At 35.6% G+C, this 21,406-nt stretch overlaps 1 protein-coding gene across 1 annotated transcript in view; it reads right to left on the bottom strand.

Annotated features, from left to right (window-relative positions):
* Positions 1-21,406, bottom strand: part of LOC134655120 (receptor-type tyrosine-protein phosphatase kappa) — a 228,842-nt gene that overhangs the window by 41,311 nt on the left and 166,125 nt on the right. The window contains exon 4 of the mRNA XM_063510581.1: positions 4,942-5,060. Within this exon, the coding sequence (XP_063366651.1) occupies positions 4,942-5,060 (119 nt within the window). The remainder of the gene's footprint in view (positions 1-4,941; positions 5,061-21,406) is intronic.

Below are 21,406 nucleotides of genomic sequence, written 5' to 3'. Positions count from 1 at the left end.
CAGCTTTGCTTGTATTATCAAGATAACTACCTATTCCCAACTAGTAATATAGGACGCTAAAGTTTACCATCAAATGGAAACTTAATACGTTTATCCCAGTCGTTTTAGGTATAATAAAAGCTAACTGATAGGTATAACAAAAGCGAACTGATATGTACCTATAACAAAAGAGCTTGTTAACTGCAATCTTCGCGTAAAGCACCGACTCCTCATCTTCAATTATTTTGAGTTGCTCTTTGCCAATTTAGGATTTTTATGTAATTTTATGTAAAAGAAGGTATATATACAGCAGGGATGTTGCGGATGCAGATTTTTTGACATCCGCGGATGCGGATGCGGATGCGGATAGTTAAAAGCTCACATCCGCGGATGCGGATGCGGACGCGGATGTCAAGATTAGGTACTTAGAAAATGTCAAATATTACATTTTTAGTATTTTTTTATTAAAAAAACGAAACGTTTAGTATTTGAGCAAGAATATAGGTGTGTTATATTTAATAAACAGTAACTTGGCCGACTTTTCTGGATCTAGACGATTTCGTTACAGGTAATGACGAAATTACCTAGCACTTACGCCGCCACTAAGACGTTCCTGTACCGACTTGTTCGACATCCGCATCCGCATAAGCTCCGCATCGATTTTATGCGGATGCGGATGCAGATGCGGATGTTGAAAATAATGCGGAAGTTCCACGGTTGCGGATGCGGATGCGGATGTTCGCAACATCCCTGATATACAGGGTGCTTCCTGTAACAGGAGCAATAAATGAAACTAAAGGCTGTACCCCTCAAACTGACCAACATTAATTCAGCAACTTTTAAAAATTATGAATCCTTTACACTTCCTCTTTTTCATACAAAATAAATATTGCCTTCAATGTACGCTGACATCAGTGTGTTTGACGTTGCTTGTCACGCTTTAAACATAACAAAATTTGCAATACATTGCGTCTTAGAATAAACTTTAAAGTGTAATAAAAATCTAAACAATGAGTTATTTTCAAAAGTTGCTGAACAAATGTTGGTCAGTTTGAGGAGTACAGCCTACAGTTTAATTTATTGCTCCTGTTACAGAAAGCACTCTGTATATTCTGTTTGTTTGAAAGATTAATGTACTTACACAAGGGATAGAGTATATGAGTATTATACCTATGTAGGCCCCATTGAGTTTACTGTGGGACTAGATCGATTTGTGTAAGATTGTTCTATAAAAATAAAATGAAAAATAAATTACTTTTATTTACGAGTAAGTATAATGTCTCATGTCCAAGTTAAAATCTTGTATTACTACTACTACAACTACATGTTGCTACGTATGTACGAATGAGGAAGTTAAAAGAAACACTAGGCATTTATAAGAAAAATCGCATTTTTTAATTTAGATATAGGTAAGTAATACAATACCTATACCTACACTTACAAATTTAATGTCAATATTAATCTCATTTCTGATAAGAGTCAGCCAGGAAATCAAACAAGTTAGTAAGCAAGAATGACTAGCTTTCTGACATAGATAAGTAGTTTAGTAGTCTAGGCATTTGCTAAAGTAGCTCAACCTCAAACTCGTGAACTATCTACGTTCCTATTTAATTCTATAAACCCTCAGCTCTCATATTTTCATTTTATCTCATAAAGTCGTTAAGAAGTCATGTCTCCCGAGCACGTCCATATTTGCGGTGGAAGTTCCAGCTTCCCATTTAGCTGTTTGTGCTACTAACTCTGCCTTTGGCGTGCATTTGTGGTTCTTTATTTAATATTCTCATAGCGTATTGTGTTTTTGTACTTGAATAAGATTATATATGGGAAGGATTATTAAATAAGCTGTGTAAATAAGGACGCTATAGATAGAACCAAAGTTTTACAGAAAACTCGTTTACTGATAAGCTAAGCTTGATATGATAAGCTTCGCTCTCTTGGATTTTCGTGGGGCGTATGGGTATGTATGGGTTAAAATCTTTGTACTAGGGCTGTGCGTTTAAGTTCTGTTCAGCATACGTGCTAACACGTGCTTATTTCGGCACCAACAGTCCGCACTTTAACTCACTGTATCTGCTTTACCTTGCTACTCTGATGATTTAATTTATTCACAAAAAACCGGTCAAGTGCGAGTCGGACTCGCGTTCCAAGGGTTCCGTACATTACGCAATTTCGAATAATGTATTTTTGAGTGTTTCTGTGCAAAAAAGAAGAAAAAAACTAAGTTGTAGTCTAATAACAAAACGTTACGATTGCGTTGTTCCCGGCGTGAGTCTTAAAACATAATTAAGACGGCACGTCAGGCTTGCCGCCATTCGACCGTAAACCTTGGCCTCCGAGTTAGCACAACACAAATTTAACGTCTGCCAACGATATCTTACTTATAGACTGGGTATTTCATTATTTGAATATACATACATATCCGATTCAAACAAAAAAGTAAAAGAAAAAAAAAGAAGACGCGATTAGCATAACTTAAATGCCTCACGGTAAATACTTTATGAAAATAACTGGACAAAAATACAAAACAAACGATTTTTAGATACCTAGTTTTGACGGTTACAACCAACAGGTTAAAGAAATACATTATATTGTGAAATTATTTATTTTATAATATGAAATTTCTTTGTCGAACCAAAACACAATTTTATTGCTAAAGAGAAATACCAGACGATATCCATTAAACACAAGACATTAAGTACTCATTCCCTTGCTTTTGTGGTAGTCACGTTATAAAAAACCGGCCAAGTGCGAGTACGACCCGCACCATCAACAAAAAATAGAGCAAAACAAAAAAACGGACATCCATCCAAATACTGACCACGTCCGACGTTGCTTAACTTCGGACAAAAATCACGTTTGTTGTATGGGAGCCCCACTTAAATCTTTATTTTATTCTGTTTTTAGTATTTGTTGTTATAGCGGCAACAGAAATACATCATCTGTGAAAATTTCAACTGTCTAGCTATCACGGTTCGTGAGATACAGCCTGGTGACAGACGGACGGACGGACGGACAGCGAAGTCTTAGTAATAGGGTCCCGTTTTTACCCTTTGGGTACGGAACCCTAAAAAGATACAGAAATCGTGTTACAGTTTTAGTTTCGAAATACGAGACCAATATTTTGTCAGTCCATGTCCTATACTACAACAAGCTAGTTCGTTAGGTGTAATTCCGTGGCAAGGAATCGCCGTGAAGACAGCAATCTCAGGCGTCGGGCAAATTAACCACTTTAACCAGGTATCTGGTACAAATGCATCTGCCGACGATCTTGTTACCTTAGTATTAAAGACTGCATTTAAATGTCTTAGTGTTTTGTGCTTATAGCAAAGTTTACTATACGTAAGTATACTAAGTATGCATCTGCGCTATTGAGGTATATACAAGAGACGACATCTCGAACAAAATGTTTCCGCACCTATGAGAAGTGCATATGCATGGATGCGAAGCCGAAAATTGTTAATAAAGACGCCACGAGTATTTTTTGACTCAGTTAAACAACGTTGCATACAATACTTTTTCTACGACCAAGCACTTACTTTGAAAACTAAATAATAGTAAATCAACAGTTATTCCATTGCTTACCGGTGAAATGTTATTCCATCCCTTTTATTATATTTTCTTGTGCTATTGTTGCAACTTTTTAACACGCACGAAGGTATTTTTTAATTTATATATATTTTTTTAATTTTCTGTACATGTGTGGCATCTCGTCAGTGGTCGGTGACGTACTAAAAGCAAAGGAGTGCATGCACTTCTCTGAGGTGCGGAAACATTTTGTTCGAGATGTCGTCTCTTGTATATACCTCAATGATCTGCGCTACGATAGCTCTTATGGAGGTAGTGTTAAGTACTATTTTTGAATCGATGCAGTGTCTTGTGCAATTAACGAAACAATAAAATAAATAAAATAAAATACAATTGTAACTCGTATTGCCTTGTAGGTATGTACATGCAGTTTATTTTTGAATGAGTTGTATAATATAGATAGGTAGAGGACAATACAACAGGCCCCGTAGACAACATGCTAATCGCTAACGCTCCGTAGCGAACGAAACGCAACTGACACTGTCACAATGCGCGCGCTCAATTAACTTTCGAAAAAATAAAACTTGTACAAAAAGTAACACAGACGGCCAGTAATAAAAGTTGTAATTAAGGCGTTTACACACGTGTGAGCAAATAAAAGAGAAAATACTGGCAGGTTCGTAATTAAGGTGTGCGTAGTGATGCTCCTAAGGGTAGTTCCCAGGTAGGGGAATGCGCATAACTTAAAAAAAAATGAATTTTACTCATTTAAATTTACCCAATTGAATTTGTCATTAGATTCTATTAAATTGAGTAACTTTCACTATTCAGTTTTATTTTGTGGATGACCCTGAAGTAAAACTCTTTAATGTTAGGTAAGGTCAATGTGGCTAACTCCGTCATAGGGACTATTTCGTCCATTAGTGTTTTTAACGAACAACGAACAAAATTGATAAATTCATCGACAAAGCAGCGATTGCTTTTAGTTTCAGCAATCGAAAGCAATAGCTTTTATCCTACGATTGGAAATCAAAGAAATATAAGCTCGTGGACGGAATAGTCCCTATGACGGAATTGGCCACATTGGCCTTATATTACCTACGAAAAAGAAATATAATTACTCAAAAGTGCCCATTGGCACATCACTAGTCATGTGTACACTATTGTAAAGTGTCATTCAATAGAACTTGCTAACTATAGCTGGTCAACCAAATCTTGTCAGTAAAAAAAGGCGCGAAATTCAAATTTTCTATGGGACGATATTCCTTCGCGCCTACATTTTTCAAATTTGCCGCCTTTTTCTACTGTCAAGATCTGGTTGACCAGCTATATGTAAACAAAAGTTACTAGTAAATTGACATTCAGTGTCAATTTTAGTATGGCGGTTTGTTTACATAGTTAGCAAGTTCTATTGAATTACACTTTACACGTACGTACCTGGAACTCGAGCTTGTAGAGGACGGGGAACTTTCGGCGCTGCTCGCACAGCTTCGGGAAGTTCTTCAGCTGCACGGGCTCGGCCGGAATCGTTTCCGTTATGGACCCGTTCTCGTCAGCTGCGTCAGAAATGTTAAGGTCAGTTTCACAGAATTGATATAGACAAGTAGGGTCGTTTAAGATAAAACTATGATTTCGTAACAAGCCGATTTCACTTTAAACCTATTTTTGTACACATTTTTAGTGATTTAAACGGATCTATTGATATATTATGTAGTTTATTATTTATACCTTATCTGACGTTTCAGCTTGGTTGCACCGCTATGGTCACAGATAACTGACGTCCCAGTAAAATGTAAACAGAGATATGGGTAAACAACACTAAACAACCCGAAAACAGTTCATAAAAATGTTCGAGGTCCGAGACAAAGAAAATCACCAATCACCCAATCCGTTCCGTCAATACGTTTAAATCACTACATAAGTATTGGCCGATTTCGTATTTAGGTCCACATATTTACTTATTGATTTTTAGCCATTCAACGTTCACTCACAGCCCTCGAGTTGTTAATAAGAACGTGTCACACGCACGTCACACGTATAGGAACACAAGGAAATTGACGTATTATGAAATCATAGTTCTGTCTTAGTAACTCTACCCCTGCCTATCTTTTATCTTTGTGGTTAACTTGTGTTTTGATAAGAGAGTTTGTTGGCGGGTCAATCAATTTTTCCCTTTTTCGAAGGAATGTTGCGACATACTTAGTTTATTTTATTAGAAATATTTATCGTTACACGATGCCATGTAAACGTTTGACGGTAATCAGATCAAAAGTTTAACCGTTATGGACAAAGTTGTAGACGTGAAGTATATACTATTTTTAAGTAATTTCTTCTATAATAAAAACCAACAAAAACCTACAGTTAACGTCGAAAGTAAGTAAATATATTTGTTTCTCCTTCCTACAAAGAGGAAGCGTTTAGTTACATATCTTTGATGACATTTCTATAAGGAAAATTTGATTGACCCCGGTAATTTTAGATGATACTCTTTGTATAGTGATACATTTGAAAAGGTATTTATTAATGGAGCATAGAATAAGGACACTTTAGTCTTTGGGCTATAGCTATATAATGGTTATATGAATACAGCTTTTATGATTGAATGATTATTTCTGAAAAAATGATTAAATCTAGACAGATATGAGTCTATCATTATTATTATAAAGCGTGACGAGGATACTTTGCGAACAAATTATTTAACTATAATATGGTTAATTTCAAATAAGATTTGTAAGCCACACCACACAGAAAATAGCCTTATCTTTTATTTGGCACAAAAAATCCTAATCATGAATTTTCATGACGAATTTTTAAAATGCAACCGTGTTCTAGAAACTGTAGGTATTCATGGAATACTCGACTCAAAAATGCCCCACGTTTCCCATGTGTGCTTTTAAATGTCAATTAATTCCTTCTAATTATACATACGAGTAAAAACGGATTCAAGACGATTTTGTAATACTTTTTGTTGACAAATCTCCGGAAGGTTTAGCTGCTACTGGCGGTTTACCGAATATGCTCACTCAAACGTGAATCTCACCCGCTTATTGTTATTGAAATTGCATCTCCAATAGATGGGGATCGATTAGAGGCTTACAGTAATCAATGCCAGCGGGCCTGGCCGGCGGCCAAGCAACACCGAACTATTATTTAGCTGACCACACAAATAAAAGAAGAATCAGCACTATTGTCACTTAGGTATGATTTATGAACATGATATTCTGAATGCGAGTTGTTTCCGCAAAATTAAACGTAAGTGTTACAAATTCGAACCGGAATGTAAATGAATCTAGAGGTGTATTCTGATTGTAATAATAGGTTAGTGTCACTTTTGATACTGATAGATCATATCCACAACTAAACCAGATCAAATTCTTGAACTGTTATTACAATTAGAATACCTACCTATAAATTGTACACTGGTATGTAGGTACTTATGTAAACAGTGGTACCTATTCTACGATCCGTATTAAATTTTAAATTAAAATAAATCAATCAATTAACCAATTTTTAATTAGTTATAATAATAAATAAATATTATTTTAAATTTTATGTTTTAAGTAGGAGGATAAATTAAGTAACTATACCGTGAAAATAAAATAAGTCCTTCAAAGCCTATTAAGTTTGCCTATTATTTATGACTTCCCATTTCCGAAGATTTAAGATGGCTTCCGCTGCGATGGTTGCATTTTGATATAGCACAGATATCGCCAGGCCTCGGGCTTATGTCAGACATGGGCTGAATACGGTATTAGAATCAGGGGAAATATAATAAAATCAATGCAGGCCCGCAATCGTGAAATAACTATGGAATAACAGAAATAACCCCGGGTTTTGCGATTCTTCTGAGGTATACTTTTGTGTAACAATAATACTTCGGGGACAATAGTCTTTTGTATTTTGCATGAGTGCGAAGCTGTTGCATAAAGTGAAATTCTCGAGGAAATAATTATCATTTTATTTTAAGCTTATCTATAGCGAAACATTTATTTATGTATTTATCGTATGGCATATCTTTACATGTCACTGATATATCTATAACGATACATGTCCAGAATAAAAAAAAAAACTAGTATCAATTTATACAAACAAATATAGCATTTTTCGTAATGATGTGTGTGGTAGAAATAACCTATGAAAATAAAATTTAAACATTTATTCAAAAAACCGGCCAACTGCGAGTCGGGGCCCGATTCGGATTTTGTAATAGATATCTATTAGACATCGCCAAGATACGATAACGATATGTTTAAGATCTAACCTGTCAAATTTGACATTTCCGCGATTCTGGAGATACTTTTGAACGATTTCCACAAGATATTACTGAGAGATCTAATTCACATCTAATAGATATCTAACACGATCTATCGTAAAAGTGACATTGGTTGCCCGAATTGCGCTGCAAAAGAGAACTAGTTGAAATCTATACTATAACGTATCTAGAATGGATCTAGTACGTGTCGTCTCTTGTGAATATCTTGAAGTTCGAATACGGCAGAATGTCTCCCGTTCCAAGGGTTCCGTACTTTAAGTCCGACTCACGCTTGACTGCACATCACACTGCACATTATAAAAGGTTTTCCTGTCATCTAGATAGGTAAAGAGCTATTTTGTGTATTTTTTTCAAAATTTTATACCCAGTAGTTGAGTTAAAGGTGGGGGGGGGGGGAGATGGTCGGACAGTACTATAAGGGTTCCGTTCCGAGCGATCGAAATTCAAAAATCGCCCCCCAGGGCCCAGGTCTAACGCGATATGATTTTAATATTATTATCTTATCCGAGGTTTCGGCTGGGTCGCACTAGCTACGGTAACGGATGACTGACGTCCCAGCAAAATGTCAGCGGAGATATGGGTAAACAACACTAAACTATCCGAAAGTAGTTTATAAAATGTTCAAGCTATACAAAGAAGTTGAAACTAGCTGTTTATGTTAATAAGTAGTCTACGACACGACACACAACACTCATAACATCTGTGCACTGACCCTGTAGCCAACATGCCAATCGCTAACGCTCCGTAACGCGCCACCAGGCGGCCTAGCCAAGGTGACAATCGATTGCGCTACGCCATCGAATCGTTTTGTGTCTATCTCTCTTCCATATGAGTGTAGTGACAGTTGCGTTTCGTTCACTACGGAGCGTTGGCATGTTGTCTACGGGGCCCGGTCCGCAGATAGATCCCCTGGTTTCAACATGTGAATCACTGGTCCCAAAGTGTATTTTTCAGCTGTATTTTTTGATGTGAAAACTTCTTTAGCGGCGCTGTGCACTTTTTAAGGTGGGGAAAAAATGTTAAACTCGAGACAGTGTAAGACGATCACGTGACCGTAAGATTTAGATGGCCACTCATTTAGATGGCATTTAAATCAATAAAGACAAACTCAATGAAATTACATGAAAAACTGTTACATGTAATGTCATTGAGTTTTTCTTTATTGATTTAAATGCCATCTAGTGAGTTTCGCTCTAACTGGTAGTAATATAACTCGAGTACTAACAGTGATGTGCTTAGGGGTTTCAAGTAATTAACGCTAACGCTAGATGGCGTTAACCTCAATTATACATAGTGCATTTTGCACTAGTCGTTGAGTTTTCACTTCTGCCGGCACTCCCCGAGTGCAACCCGTTGTTTTTTTCATTATTTGTTTCAAACAGTTGTGTAATAATTTAATTAAGTTATTAGCGCACCAAAGTGGCAATTTTGTCGACGTGGCAGTTGCACTATAGAAATTTGGCACAATGCGGCGTGCTGCAATCCGCCGGGCTAATAATTGCCGAGAGCAAAATCCGTTTCACACTGACGCTGAGTTTGCACGATGTGGAATATTTCATTTGTAGGTAATATTACTTATATTTTTCAGTGTTATTTAATATCTGTAATTACTAGTTACGATTCATAAGTGCTTGTTGCTAGGCCTACATGAATAAAGTATATTTTGAGTTTGAGTTTATTAATTAAAAGTCAATATTTTTGGCTTATAAATAAGCTAATGATTAGGGAACTACAGTGATTCATTGTTTTCTAGAAATAAAAATAAAGTAGTTTATGCTCATTGCTCGTCACAGTGGTCAAGTTTTCTTCATGATATTACTTTCTTATTTCATCAGTAACTCATCCAAGAGAAGGTAACAGACATACATAAAGAATTACTTTCCCATTTATAAATACTGTGAATCTAAAGAGCGTTATTTGATCGTAGCAATTAAATTAAATTGGTGATAAATATTGGGAATAATGAGGCTCTTACTCTAATTCTTGCGTATGAAACATGTATTTATTTAATATTTTTAACCGCCTTCAAAAAAAAGGAGGTTCTCAGTTTGACCCGTATGTATGTATGTATGTATGTATGTATATTTGTTCGCGATTATCTCGCGTTTGGCTGAACCGATTTTGATGCGGTTTTCAGAAAACTGTTTCTTACATTCTGGAGAAGGTTTTAGTATACATAGATCTGAGCTGATGCTGAACCTTGGTTGTACGTAGTGGAACTCAGGTTTGGTGCAACATAGGCTCACGCTGTTTTGGTCATCCGACACGCCTTGATGAGCACTTGGGAGAGCAGTAACCAAGATAGAGCTGATGCTGAACCCTGGATGTACCTAGTGGAACTCGGGATGTACCTAGTGGAACTCAGGTTTGGTGCAACATAGGCCCACGCTATTTTGGTCATCCATCACATCATGATTAGCACTTGGGAGAGCAGTACCCAAGATAGAGCTGATGCTGAACCCTTGCTGTACCTAGTGGAACTCAGGTTTGGTGCAACATAGGCCAACGCTATTTTCGTCATCCGTCACATCTTGATGAGCACTTGGGAGAGCAGTACCCAAGATAGAGCTGATGCTGAACCCTTGCTGTACCTAGTGGAACTCAGGTTTGGTGCAACATAGGCCAACGCTATTTTCGTCATCCGTCACATCTTGATGAGCACTTGGGAGAGCAGTACCCAAGATAGAGCTGATGCTGAACCCTTGCTGTACCTAGTGGAACTCAGGTTTGGTGCAACATAGGCCAACGCTATTTTGGTCATCCGTCACATCTTGATGAGCACTTGGGAGAGCAGTACCCAAGATAGAGCTGATGCTGAACCCTTGCTGTACCTAGTGGAACTCAGGTTTGGTGCAACATCGGCACACTTTGTTTTGGTTAACCGACTTGTCGTCGTGTGCCTATGTTGCAGAGTTCCACTAGGTGGGTCGATGAACTTTTTTCTAACTGCCTTTAAAAAAAAAGCGGCCAAGTGCGAGTCGGACTCGCCCATGAAGGGTTCCGTATTTAGGCGATTTATGACGTATAAAAAAAAAACTACTTACTAGATCTCGTTCAAACCAATTTTCGGTGGAAGTTTACATGGTAATGTACATCATATATTTTTTTTAGTTTTATCATTCTCTTATTTTAGAAGTTACAGGGGGGGGGGACACACATTTTACCACTTTGGAAGTGTCTCTCGCGCAAACTATTCAGTTTAGAAAAAAATGATATTAGAAACCTCAATATCATTTTTGAAGACCTATCCATAGATATCCCACACGTATGGGTTTGATGAAAAAAAAATTTTTGAGTTTCAGTTCGAAGTATGGGGAACCCCAAAAATTTATTGTTTTTTTTTCTATTTTTGTGTGAAAATCTTAATGCGGTTCACAGAATACATCTACTTACCAAGTTTCAACAGTATAGTTCTTATAGTTTCGGAGAAAAGTGGCTGTGACATACGGACGGACAGACGGACAGACGGACAGACGGACAGACGGACAGACGGACAGACAGACAGACATGACGAATCTATAAGGGTTCCGTTTTTTGCCATTTGGCTACGGAACCCTAAAAAGGACGTTCTCAGTTTGACCCGTATGTATGTGTGTATGTTTGTTCGTGATTATCTCGCGTTTGGCTGAACCGATTTTGATTCGGTTTTCAGAAAAGTGTTTGTTACATTCTGGAGAAGGTTTTAGTGTACAGTAGGTACATGGATGGTTTGAAAAACCAATTGGACCCGGTAGGTGGCCATGTTATTTATGTTGTTGAATCCGATTTAGATAAAATAGTGGGATTGGGAGTCGGACTCGGACTGGGACCGGGAATGGGAGTGGAAGTGGGAGCAATATACTTACAAATAGTTTAGCACCAAAACGTCATATTATGTTGTGTCGCGATTATCATCGAGTTAGGCCATCACCAACATTGGTAGGTAGTTACTAGCCCAAAACTAAATGGAGAGCCTAACAAACTAGTATTTTAGCCTAAAACCTAAAATAAATGAAGTACCTACCTATCACTAAAAAGTAAAAAATAAAATAAAATAAATAAAAAATAATTGAAAAATTAAAGATAAACAAAAATAAAACCAAAATAAAATAACTTAATATAATATCTTTTTTAAAAAAAGGGAACCGCCTTCAAAAAACCAACCCACTGAAAAGTACAAAATAATTTTTATATGGCACCCCTTTTCGTGTCCAGTCACCATCCCGTCGTAAAGCAAATTTTTGCCAAAAAGTAATTAATACCTAATAATAAGAAAATTAATAACCATTCGGGTAATTACTTAGTTTTTGAAGGCGGTGCCAAACCAACAAAAACAGTATTTACTACCAATCAGAAAAAAAATACGAGTACGTAGTACCTACAAGAACTAAATTAATGAGTAAACTAAGTATGTCTTTATAATGCAAGTAAGTGCAGCGTTCTTTGTTGTCTAAAATATCGGTTCTCAAAAATTTTGGTTTGGCACCGACTTCAAAAACTAAGTAATTACCCGAATGGTTATTAATTTTCTTATTATTAGGTATTAATTACTTTTTGGCAAAAATTTGCTTTACGACGGGATAGACGGGACACGAAAAGGGGTGCCATATAAAAATTATTTTGTACTTTTCAGTGGGTTGGTTTTTTGAAGGCGGTTCCCTTTTTTTAAAAAAGATATTATATTAAGTTATTTTATTTTGGTTTTATTTTTGTTTATCTTTAATTTTTTAATTATTTTTTATTTATTTTATTTTATTTAACTATATTGTTTAGTAGAAAAAGCAAATCATAAAAATAACAGTAAATTTAGTCTAAAAGAAGGGATGAAGCAAACAATATAACAGGAGACAATTTTATATTTATATAACATTTTATTTTATTTTATATCTATACTTATATTATCACTACATAGTATAAAACAAAGTCGCTTCCCGCTGTCTGTCTGTATGCTTAGATCTTTAAAACTACGCAACGGATTTTGATGCCGTTTTTTTAATACATAGAGTGACTCAAGAGGAAGGTTTATGTATAATTTGTTAACCCGTGCGAAGCTGGGGCGGGTCGCTAGTAATTAATAAAATACAGCAAAAGTCGAGTGCCATCATCCCACATAGCTTCGTGATATTTATTCGGAGTGTTTACGACTTCTAGCAAGTATTGTTAAGAAGACCTTCTCTCACTCCTTGAGACATGCGTAGGTAGGATACTTATTCACAAAACCTATTGTAAAGAGACTTGGCTGGTCTCTAATTCAAGAAGATCCCTCAATCCATATCAAATATGCGTCGCCGAAGAGCTCTGTTATGCTGGTTAGGTTGGTGACATGCTTGGTAATATTATACTTAGAACTCTTCACGGTATATCAAAGACATCACACAAAGAGCGTTTATAAGCAACTAAAAAAGCTTTACCATATTTTTCCTTATTATCTGGCATAAAAATATTTTAAGGAAAATACCTTCTAGATTGCTGATCAAAAAATAGATAGGTATCGTATTATTATTACCAACCTACCGTACCCTTCCAAGTATATATATTACAGGTACCTACACTATACTTATTTTTTATTTATTTATTGTTGTTTCTACTCAAAATCACGACCTTATTCAATCCTAATAAAAAAACAGTGTTCCAAGTTTTTTTTTATTTCATCATCATTGTTCAAAGTATCGAAAAATGTTTGGAAATTTTTGAAGTTTTTTTTTGTTGAACGCAGTGAGGGTGGGTGGTCATGTAAGTCATTTAAATCACAACTAAGATATATTATCATAATTTACACCGAACGAGTGTCTCAGGTGCGATGGCCGATGACGCGGCAGCTATGTGAGCAGTCTGCTGGAGCCGCTATAGATTGTTGGCTTAATTAGGCTCTGCTTAATTGGCACTCGTATGGGGCGCTCCTTAAGGTGCCGTCACTGTCGACGTGGCAAACAATGCGCGTTGGTGTGTAATATTATTGATGTGAAGCTATTAAATATCTATACCTAAATAATGCATTAATACTAACTTGCAAATCGAGAAGATTTTTTCTATTGTATTCCGATTTATACTGATGTTTTTTCTTGTATCTAAAATAGCGTCAAAATTATCTAAAGTATAAATTAAACTATTCCTACCCCCTATAAATTGAGCACGTGTAGATCGTTGTTTAATGTTCAGTAGCGTTATATTTTGTAAATATATATAATTTAATTGCATAAGGGACATATTTAATATAATAAAAATGCTTACAAATATTAACATAATTACATGACGTATAAGTATTAGTCAAACCCGTTCCTTTTCTGTTCCGCCCATAATGCTCATGGCATTACCCCGCTGGATGGCTATGGACACTGGACAGCCTCTGCACCACAAACGATTTTGTAAATTGATTTATTATTTTGTAAAACTTAAAAAAAAAACTAATAGAGAAAGGGTAATGAAATATTTTTGGACCGTCGTAGTGTTCCCTCGCCTTAACACGGTCACGTGCCACGGTTTACACAACCAGCCCTCTCCCGCTTAACCAGGCCATAGATAATGCGACACGGAATATTAATTGGAGGCTCACTTTGTTTGCGCTTTTAGTTGGAAATACGAAAGGTGCTGACAAAAATAACTCCTCCACGGGGCGTTTGTTGGATGAATATTTGATAACAAAATTCAATCAAGAAAGACAACTCGACAACATCAGAGTCAGGCACATTGCTATCATTCTATGTAGGTAGGTACTCGTAATAACGTGAGCGTTTCTTTTATTTTTTGCCATTTTTATAAATTGTGACCTTTTTTGCCACTTTTGTGTTATTTCCACTCAGAATCACGAGCTCTTTCGATCCTAATGGGATAAAAAAATGTCCCAGAGTTTTTTTCCTATAGTGTTACCATTTCCCCATATACTTTAAGTATAGCGGTAACAAAAAGGAAAGTTTGAAAAATGTATGGAAAATTTAGGACACTTTTTTTCTCCTATAAGGATGAAAAGGGCTCGCAATTCTGATTAGAAATAACACAAAAGTGGCAAAAAAGGTCGCAATATACAGGGTGCCCAGTAATTAATGGATAACCATCTAACCAGCAACAGGGCACCTTAGGCTGGTCCAGAAAATGCACTTATAGGTCTAGTAAAAGTTTCGTGGTTTGTGTTTCGTGGACCAGCCTAAGGTGCCCTGTCGGTGGTTAGAAGGTTATCCATTAATTACTGGGCATCCTGTATAAAAATTGCAAAAAATTCAAGAAACACTCACGTAATACCGGCCTACTCATACATCTTGAAACAAAACCCGAACAATGAAAAGGTAATTGAATTTCAACGCGAGCAAAATAACAGACGGCGGCGACGCGAGGAAATGACGTGTTAACGGATCTAGATTAAAAATGTAGCTTTTCATAGCGCGGAGCGTATTTACCACCATTTAACTGACCATTACTGGACCTTATGTCGTGGCAATAAAGTTTACAATGTCAGTGTGAAGGACAATCATACACAGGTCCACTAGTTTGATATTTTTTTTGAACTTTATTGCCCAGGTAATAAGTACTCGTACCAAGAGCAGGTAGGAGCGTATAGGTACAAGAGGCTGCAACGCTACAATGCTCAGATGCGATTTAATTATAAGTTTCTTTCTTTTTCTAAACCGCGTGTACTTCAAAGGGGTTTATAACAAGCTCTCGATATTAAACAGGGAGGAAAGGTTTTTACACTGGTTTTACAATGATTAATAAGGCATCTATTCTGCACATTGAGCAATTTTCTTTCTAGAGAGTTAATCGGTATAAAATTTATAAGTTTTTCAATTGGATCTATGCATTGCCCGAACTGTTTCAATGAATAATATCTGGGAGACCGAGCTTTGCTACATTACAGGACTAAGGATGTGTCGACATAAGTATATATAATACTGTATCTCTATATCTAAATTTCTGGCTCAAATTTCTGTAATAAGGTCTATCTCCATAAGAGTCATAAGGTACGAGACGACGTATCAAAGCGTTTGAATGCGAAGACGGAGCAGGAATCCTGTTCTGAAAATTATACTGAAGAACCCTCAAGATATTTATGTACATATAACTATTTTTTTATGTTACTCTTACTGTCTCCTCCATATATAATTGTTTACATCGCAATAATTCATTCATATTTAAGTTACCTATGACAGCATAGCAAATTCATTACAGTCAACGAATGTATTCCTAATACATATAAACTTTATGTGCCTAATAGTAACAACTAGGTAATTATAATTCACCGTAGTGACCGTAGGTATTTACAATAAGAGCGTATACCTATAACCTTTTCGCAACTTATTACCTACCAAATTTAATCTTTATCAGCGGTCACTTACATTAACTTAAACCAAAACTTATTTGGCATAAATTTAATTTATGGTACAAGCTTTTATCGCTGACTGTACTTTTCTTACGACAGACAACTAATACTCATCGAGACAATTCTAAAAACCTCTAACACAATTAGGTTGCGTTGTTTCATCTCAAAGTTCCTATGGCCACCTCCTGCCTCCATCAGATCAGTTTGACAGTACCATATTATTGTATTGTCATCAGAACTACATACAGCTGCCAATTTTCATGACGCTACGATCCTTGGAAGATGGTTAAATTAGTTACCTTAGATTCCATTACATGTTAGTTACATACAGGTCGAGAGTTCCTATGGCCACCTCCTGTCTCCATCATCAGATCAGTTCGACAGTACCATATTATTGTATTGTCATTAGAACTACATACAGCTGCCAATTTTCATGACGCTACGATCCTTGGAAGATGGTTAAATTAGTTACCTTAGATTCCATTACATAGTTAGTTACATACAGGTCGATCTAATAAAAGCTTGTTATTAAAAATAAGCAAGTCTTATAGTACAAATGTACAATGCTTTTTAAAACTAAGGAACCTGGGCAGAGTGTTGTAACGTAACACCGCCTGCCTGGTTTAATATCCGCCCAGACGCTGTGCCTGACAGTTTGGGTGCATCCGCATCCGCACTAAGGACACCTTGAAGTAAATACTATACTACATAGACGTTTGAGTTTGCCTCTAGAGGATTTACAATAGAATTCGTTTCTCGTTTTGTGCTCCAGATATGGAAATTAGGGATTTAATCCTACAAAACGTGGGTATATTGGATTAGATTAAGCGGTTTATTCTCTTTTCATATTTAAAAACATAACTATGGGTACTATATGTGTAATATGCTTTCTAATACTTTTTTGTATTCTTATAATATGCCTTTATACAAAGATTCAAGTCCCGCACTCAAAAAAATATTTGGTGTACATACAAACTTTCAACCCCTTTTTCACCACCTTGAAGGATGAATTTTCAAAAACGCTGCAATTAGTTTTCTTGTATTCTAACAATATGCCTTTATACAAAGATTCAAGTCCCGCAGTCAAAACATTTTTTGTTCTCGATACAAACTGTCAACCCCTTTTTAACCCTTTTAAGGGATGAATTTTGAAAAACGCTGAAATTACTTTTCTTGTATTCTTATAATATGCCTTTATACAAAGATTCAAGTCCCGCACTCAAAACAATATTTGATGTACATACAATCTTTCAACCCCTTTTTCACCACCTTGGGGGATGAATTTTCAAAATAATAATAAATAATAAATGATATAAGTTTTCTTCTATTTTAATATAATATTTTTATACAAAGTTTCAAGTTCCTAGCTTAAAATCTTAAAATCAATCATTGTACTTCTAGTTTTCAATGTTTTTAGTCCCAATTTTTCGAATGACCTATAGTGCGAAATAGTGTTAAAATATACAATATCTGTGAGACCGAGCTTTGCTTGGAAAACATATAAAAACTCAATAATGCGCGTTTTCCCGGAGATAAGACCTTGCTAGATCGATTTTTCGCCTCAGAAAACCCCCATATAGTAAATTTCATCAAAATCGTTAGAGCCGTTTCTGAGATCCCCGAAATATACATATATATAAATAAATAAACAAGAATTGCTCGTTTAAAGGTATTAAATTATTGATTATAATAAATAAATAGATTAGATACATTTATGAGTTATGAGCAATGAAAAGGTTCTTTATACAAGCTTTTCAAACTGACTTGAATTTCAATTGCAGTTTCATATAGTTATACTTATTGTGGTTTCACCATAAAATACCCCGGCTTATTTATATGTCATTCATTATTCTTCTTATCCACTTTGTTGAATATATTTTTAAATACTCGTAGGTAATATTTACGCTTATTAGTTGCCCAAGTGCCCATTAATTTTAAATTACTAACGAAACAGGACTTTTTCAAAATACAATACCTACGTTAAACTACATTATATTTCAATACCTTTAACGTAGGTCGTAGACAATAAACACGGAAAAAAAATAAGCGTTTGCAAAGTACCAATTTGGCTTCGTTAAAATTTATTTAGTTACAACCAAGACTTATATTTAAAACGCGGAATAAAGCTTTGTAATTGACAAACAAGCAATTATTGCTAAACGTCCTTGGTCGTTTTAGTCAAGTACTAATTTGTTTTCAAACCCGTGTTATTTACTTTTAATAAATTTAATTGCATAATTTTACCAACTGGTTTGTATCATTTTACCAACATACGTTAACCTAGTTGACTTCTTTGATTTTAACAACGAACTTTGCAGGCTCCCTCCGAGCCAAGTCACTCGGCTGTAGACAGCAAAAACTTATTTATTTCTAGCCATTTCATTTTCTCAGTGAACCCATTATTTGCAATGTTCATCAGCGTCGTAAATATGTGGGTCACGAGCTTGTGTCGAGTATACCTACAGTCCTACATAGTTGCATTATCGAGTAGGGGAGCCGGGGGCTTAGGGGTAAGTAGTAACGCTCAGTTTTGACGGGGAAATAAAAATATTTTAACTTTTTATTTTGCTGAATGACTTTCTTATAATTCGAGGAATAACGTAAACACCGCCATTGCCCCGCCAGACATCGAAGCGAGTGGATGTGCATACGAGCTCTGTTTCGACCAGGTATTCAAAAAAATTACGGGGTAAGTTGTAACCACTCACAGTTTTTCAAAAAGTATCTGGTGTAAAAGATGTGTAAACATTTAAAATTATTTTGTAATCGGAATTAGTGCTTAGATAAATATTTTACAAACCCTCATACTCAGAATCATAAAATTATACATACTTTAGACAATACAGGCCTTTTTCCTAAAACTGTTACAACAAGCCCCCCGCTCCCCTATGCAAAATACAGCCACTTGGTATTCACTCGTTTAAAAGCGATGCTGCGAGACACGCTTCTACACTTAATAACAATGAGAGCTAACATGGGAATTTTATACAAAGTGTACCCATTTCATTGTTATTAATTATATCAGTTACATTTTTAGCCGAAAGGAAGGGTTTATGGTATTTTTACAAGCTTTTATTTATTTTCACCTGTCCCGTTGTCTGTCTGTCTGTAATCAAATCTTGCAAGTTAAATTTGATCCACTTCCCGGTTTCCGATTGCGCTGAAATTTTGCATACACATACACGGGTCGAGTGACAATGCAATATTATGGTACCATCGAGCTGATCTGATGATGGAGACAGGAGGTGGCCATAGGAACTCTGTGATGAAACAATGCAACGTAATTGTGTTAGGGGTTTTTAGAATTGTCTCGATGAGTATTTTGTTGTCTGTCGTAAGAAAAGTACAGTCGGCGATAAAAGCTTGTACCAAAAATGAAATTTTTGCCAAAAACTTATTTCTTATAGATTTAATAATTAAAATAATTCACAGAGCTTGTAGCTCCAGAAAATAGCTATAAATCCGGAGATATTGTTATTCACACGATTTGTTGTGGGGACAGTGGGGACGTTCCCAGCTCCTCATAGCCTATTTATTATAGGTACCTATATCTATACGTGGATTTTACTGTTAAGTACAGACATTATCTTTAATACGAGAGAGATAAGAACGAAATATACAAAATTTACACTATTTTTAAAACGGAATATGGTTAAGACATACACGTTGTTTAACGTTTAAAAACCCTTACTGACAAAAACTGTATTTTTTTAATATGCAGGCAATGTTTGATATTAATTTTTCTGATTTTATGAAAAATTATTAATGGTCTCAAGGCTGTAGGGTTAGGACCGCGGTGTGGTGGTTTCTAACATAAGTGGGGTAATCCATAATTGGTGGGGTAACATGCCTAAATTGTCGCTACGCTCCTATGATTAGTGACACAAGTTTATTACAAAGCCCTTTAATAAAACGTGGCGGTGACACAGATGCACAATGAAAGTGTCAGGAAGCGCCAATAAGAAAGGACGGCTATTTTTCTACCCTTTGTCAACTTGACGCTTCGGTGCCCTCTGTAATTAGGGAGGACGCTTATTTTTCTAATTCCCTTTGAATTTCCTTTTTCGCTAATTTAAAGGCCGTTGTGTGTTGGGCATTGTGTTTGATTTGAAGTAAATAAAAAGTTTAAATGTTGAACCGAATAAGGAATTTTCTGCGTTATTATTTTGAATACCTATCTATTTTCGAAAGAGTTGAACTTTTATTTATATCTCACACATTTCATTAATTTTTGTATAAGTACCACTTACTAATCCTAAGATACATTAAGCACATCGTGTTTTTCTGAATATTAGAGTTTTATTCGAATAAAAGGTATTTGATAACGGCTATATAAATTTGACTTCTTCGAATGTTCTCATTCACAAAGCACATTATTTTAACAGTAAAACACAAAGGTATGTTTGATTAATTTACTTTCCGCACCGCATGCCTCTAAAATCGGTCATAATAAACTCACAAAGAGTTATAATAAACATATTTGTTCTCACCCTTGCAGCCCTAATTAACATTTTAGCTTAAAATAATGAGCAAAATGCCATATCGATTAAAGCCTTCAACAACCTCGTATTTTGCTTAATTTTGCCATTCAAAAATAAGTATTATTTTAAGCGGGACAAGCACTCTACTGCGTGAAAATACATTATAATATATACATGTTTGTGAAACTTGCTTCGAGTAATAAAGGATAATTAAAACCCCACGCTTTTTAACCGTGAGTTCGTTGGTCGAGTTGAGCATAAACAAGTCACTTTATTGCTGTTAAAATGCAATAAAATACGTAAATAGAATTCTTAAGGAAAAATATCTAACTGAAGTTTTTCCTTAAAATCATTTCATTGTAAAATAATTTTTGAGGGCAAATATCATTAAACATGTAATATTTATTGTTCTTTTATAACTTTGAGTACTTACCTACCTTACTCCTGTTTGTATTTTTCATATTAATTATCTAACAACTAGTCACTTACAATTTAACCGCTTGAATACCTATATTTCGAACAGTTTTGAGGTCGCAAATAACATAATATTGCATATCGGGAGCTCGAAAACAATACAAAAGGTAATCATGGTTCATATCCCGGTCGATATAAGTCTAGTGAAACTAACCATGAATCATTCAAAACTGTTAGTTTTTAGGTCCTTTATATAATCAGCGGTCTAGTTTTTTTTATGTGAGGTTCTATAAAGGTACTTGGAAGTCATTACTTCAGAATTACGTCTAAGAAAGTCATACCTTTAAAGTATCGTCTTCTGAGAGTGATATTCCAAGAATGTGTGTTACTTCGTCAAAAGGCAGTTTTCTGTTTGATATCGGCTGGGTTATCTACAGCCAATTT

The sequence above is a fragment of the Cydia amplana genome, chromosome 16 (assembly GCF_948474715.1).
Source record: "Cydia amplana chromosome 16, ilCydAmpl1.1, whole genome shotgun sequence".
Classification (NCBI taxonomy): Eukaryota; Metazoa; Arthropoda; class Insecta; order Lepidoptera; family Tortricidae; genus Cydia; species Cydia amplana.
The sequence above is the reverse complement of the archived record's forward strand: the minus strand, read 5'-3'. Positions and strand labels throughout refer to the sequence as shown.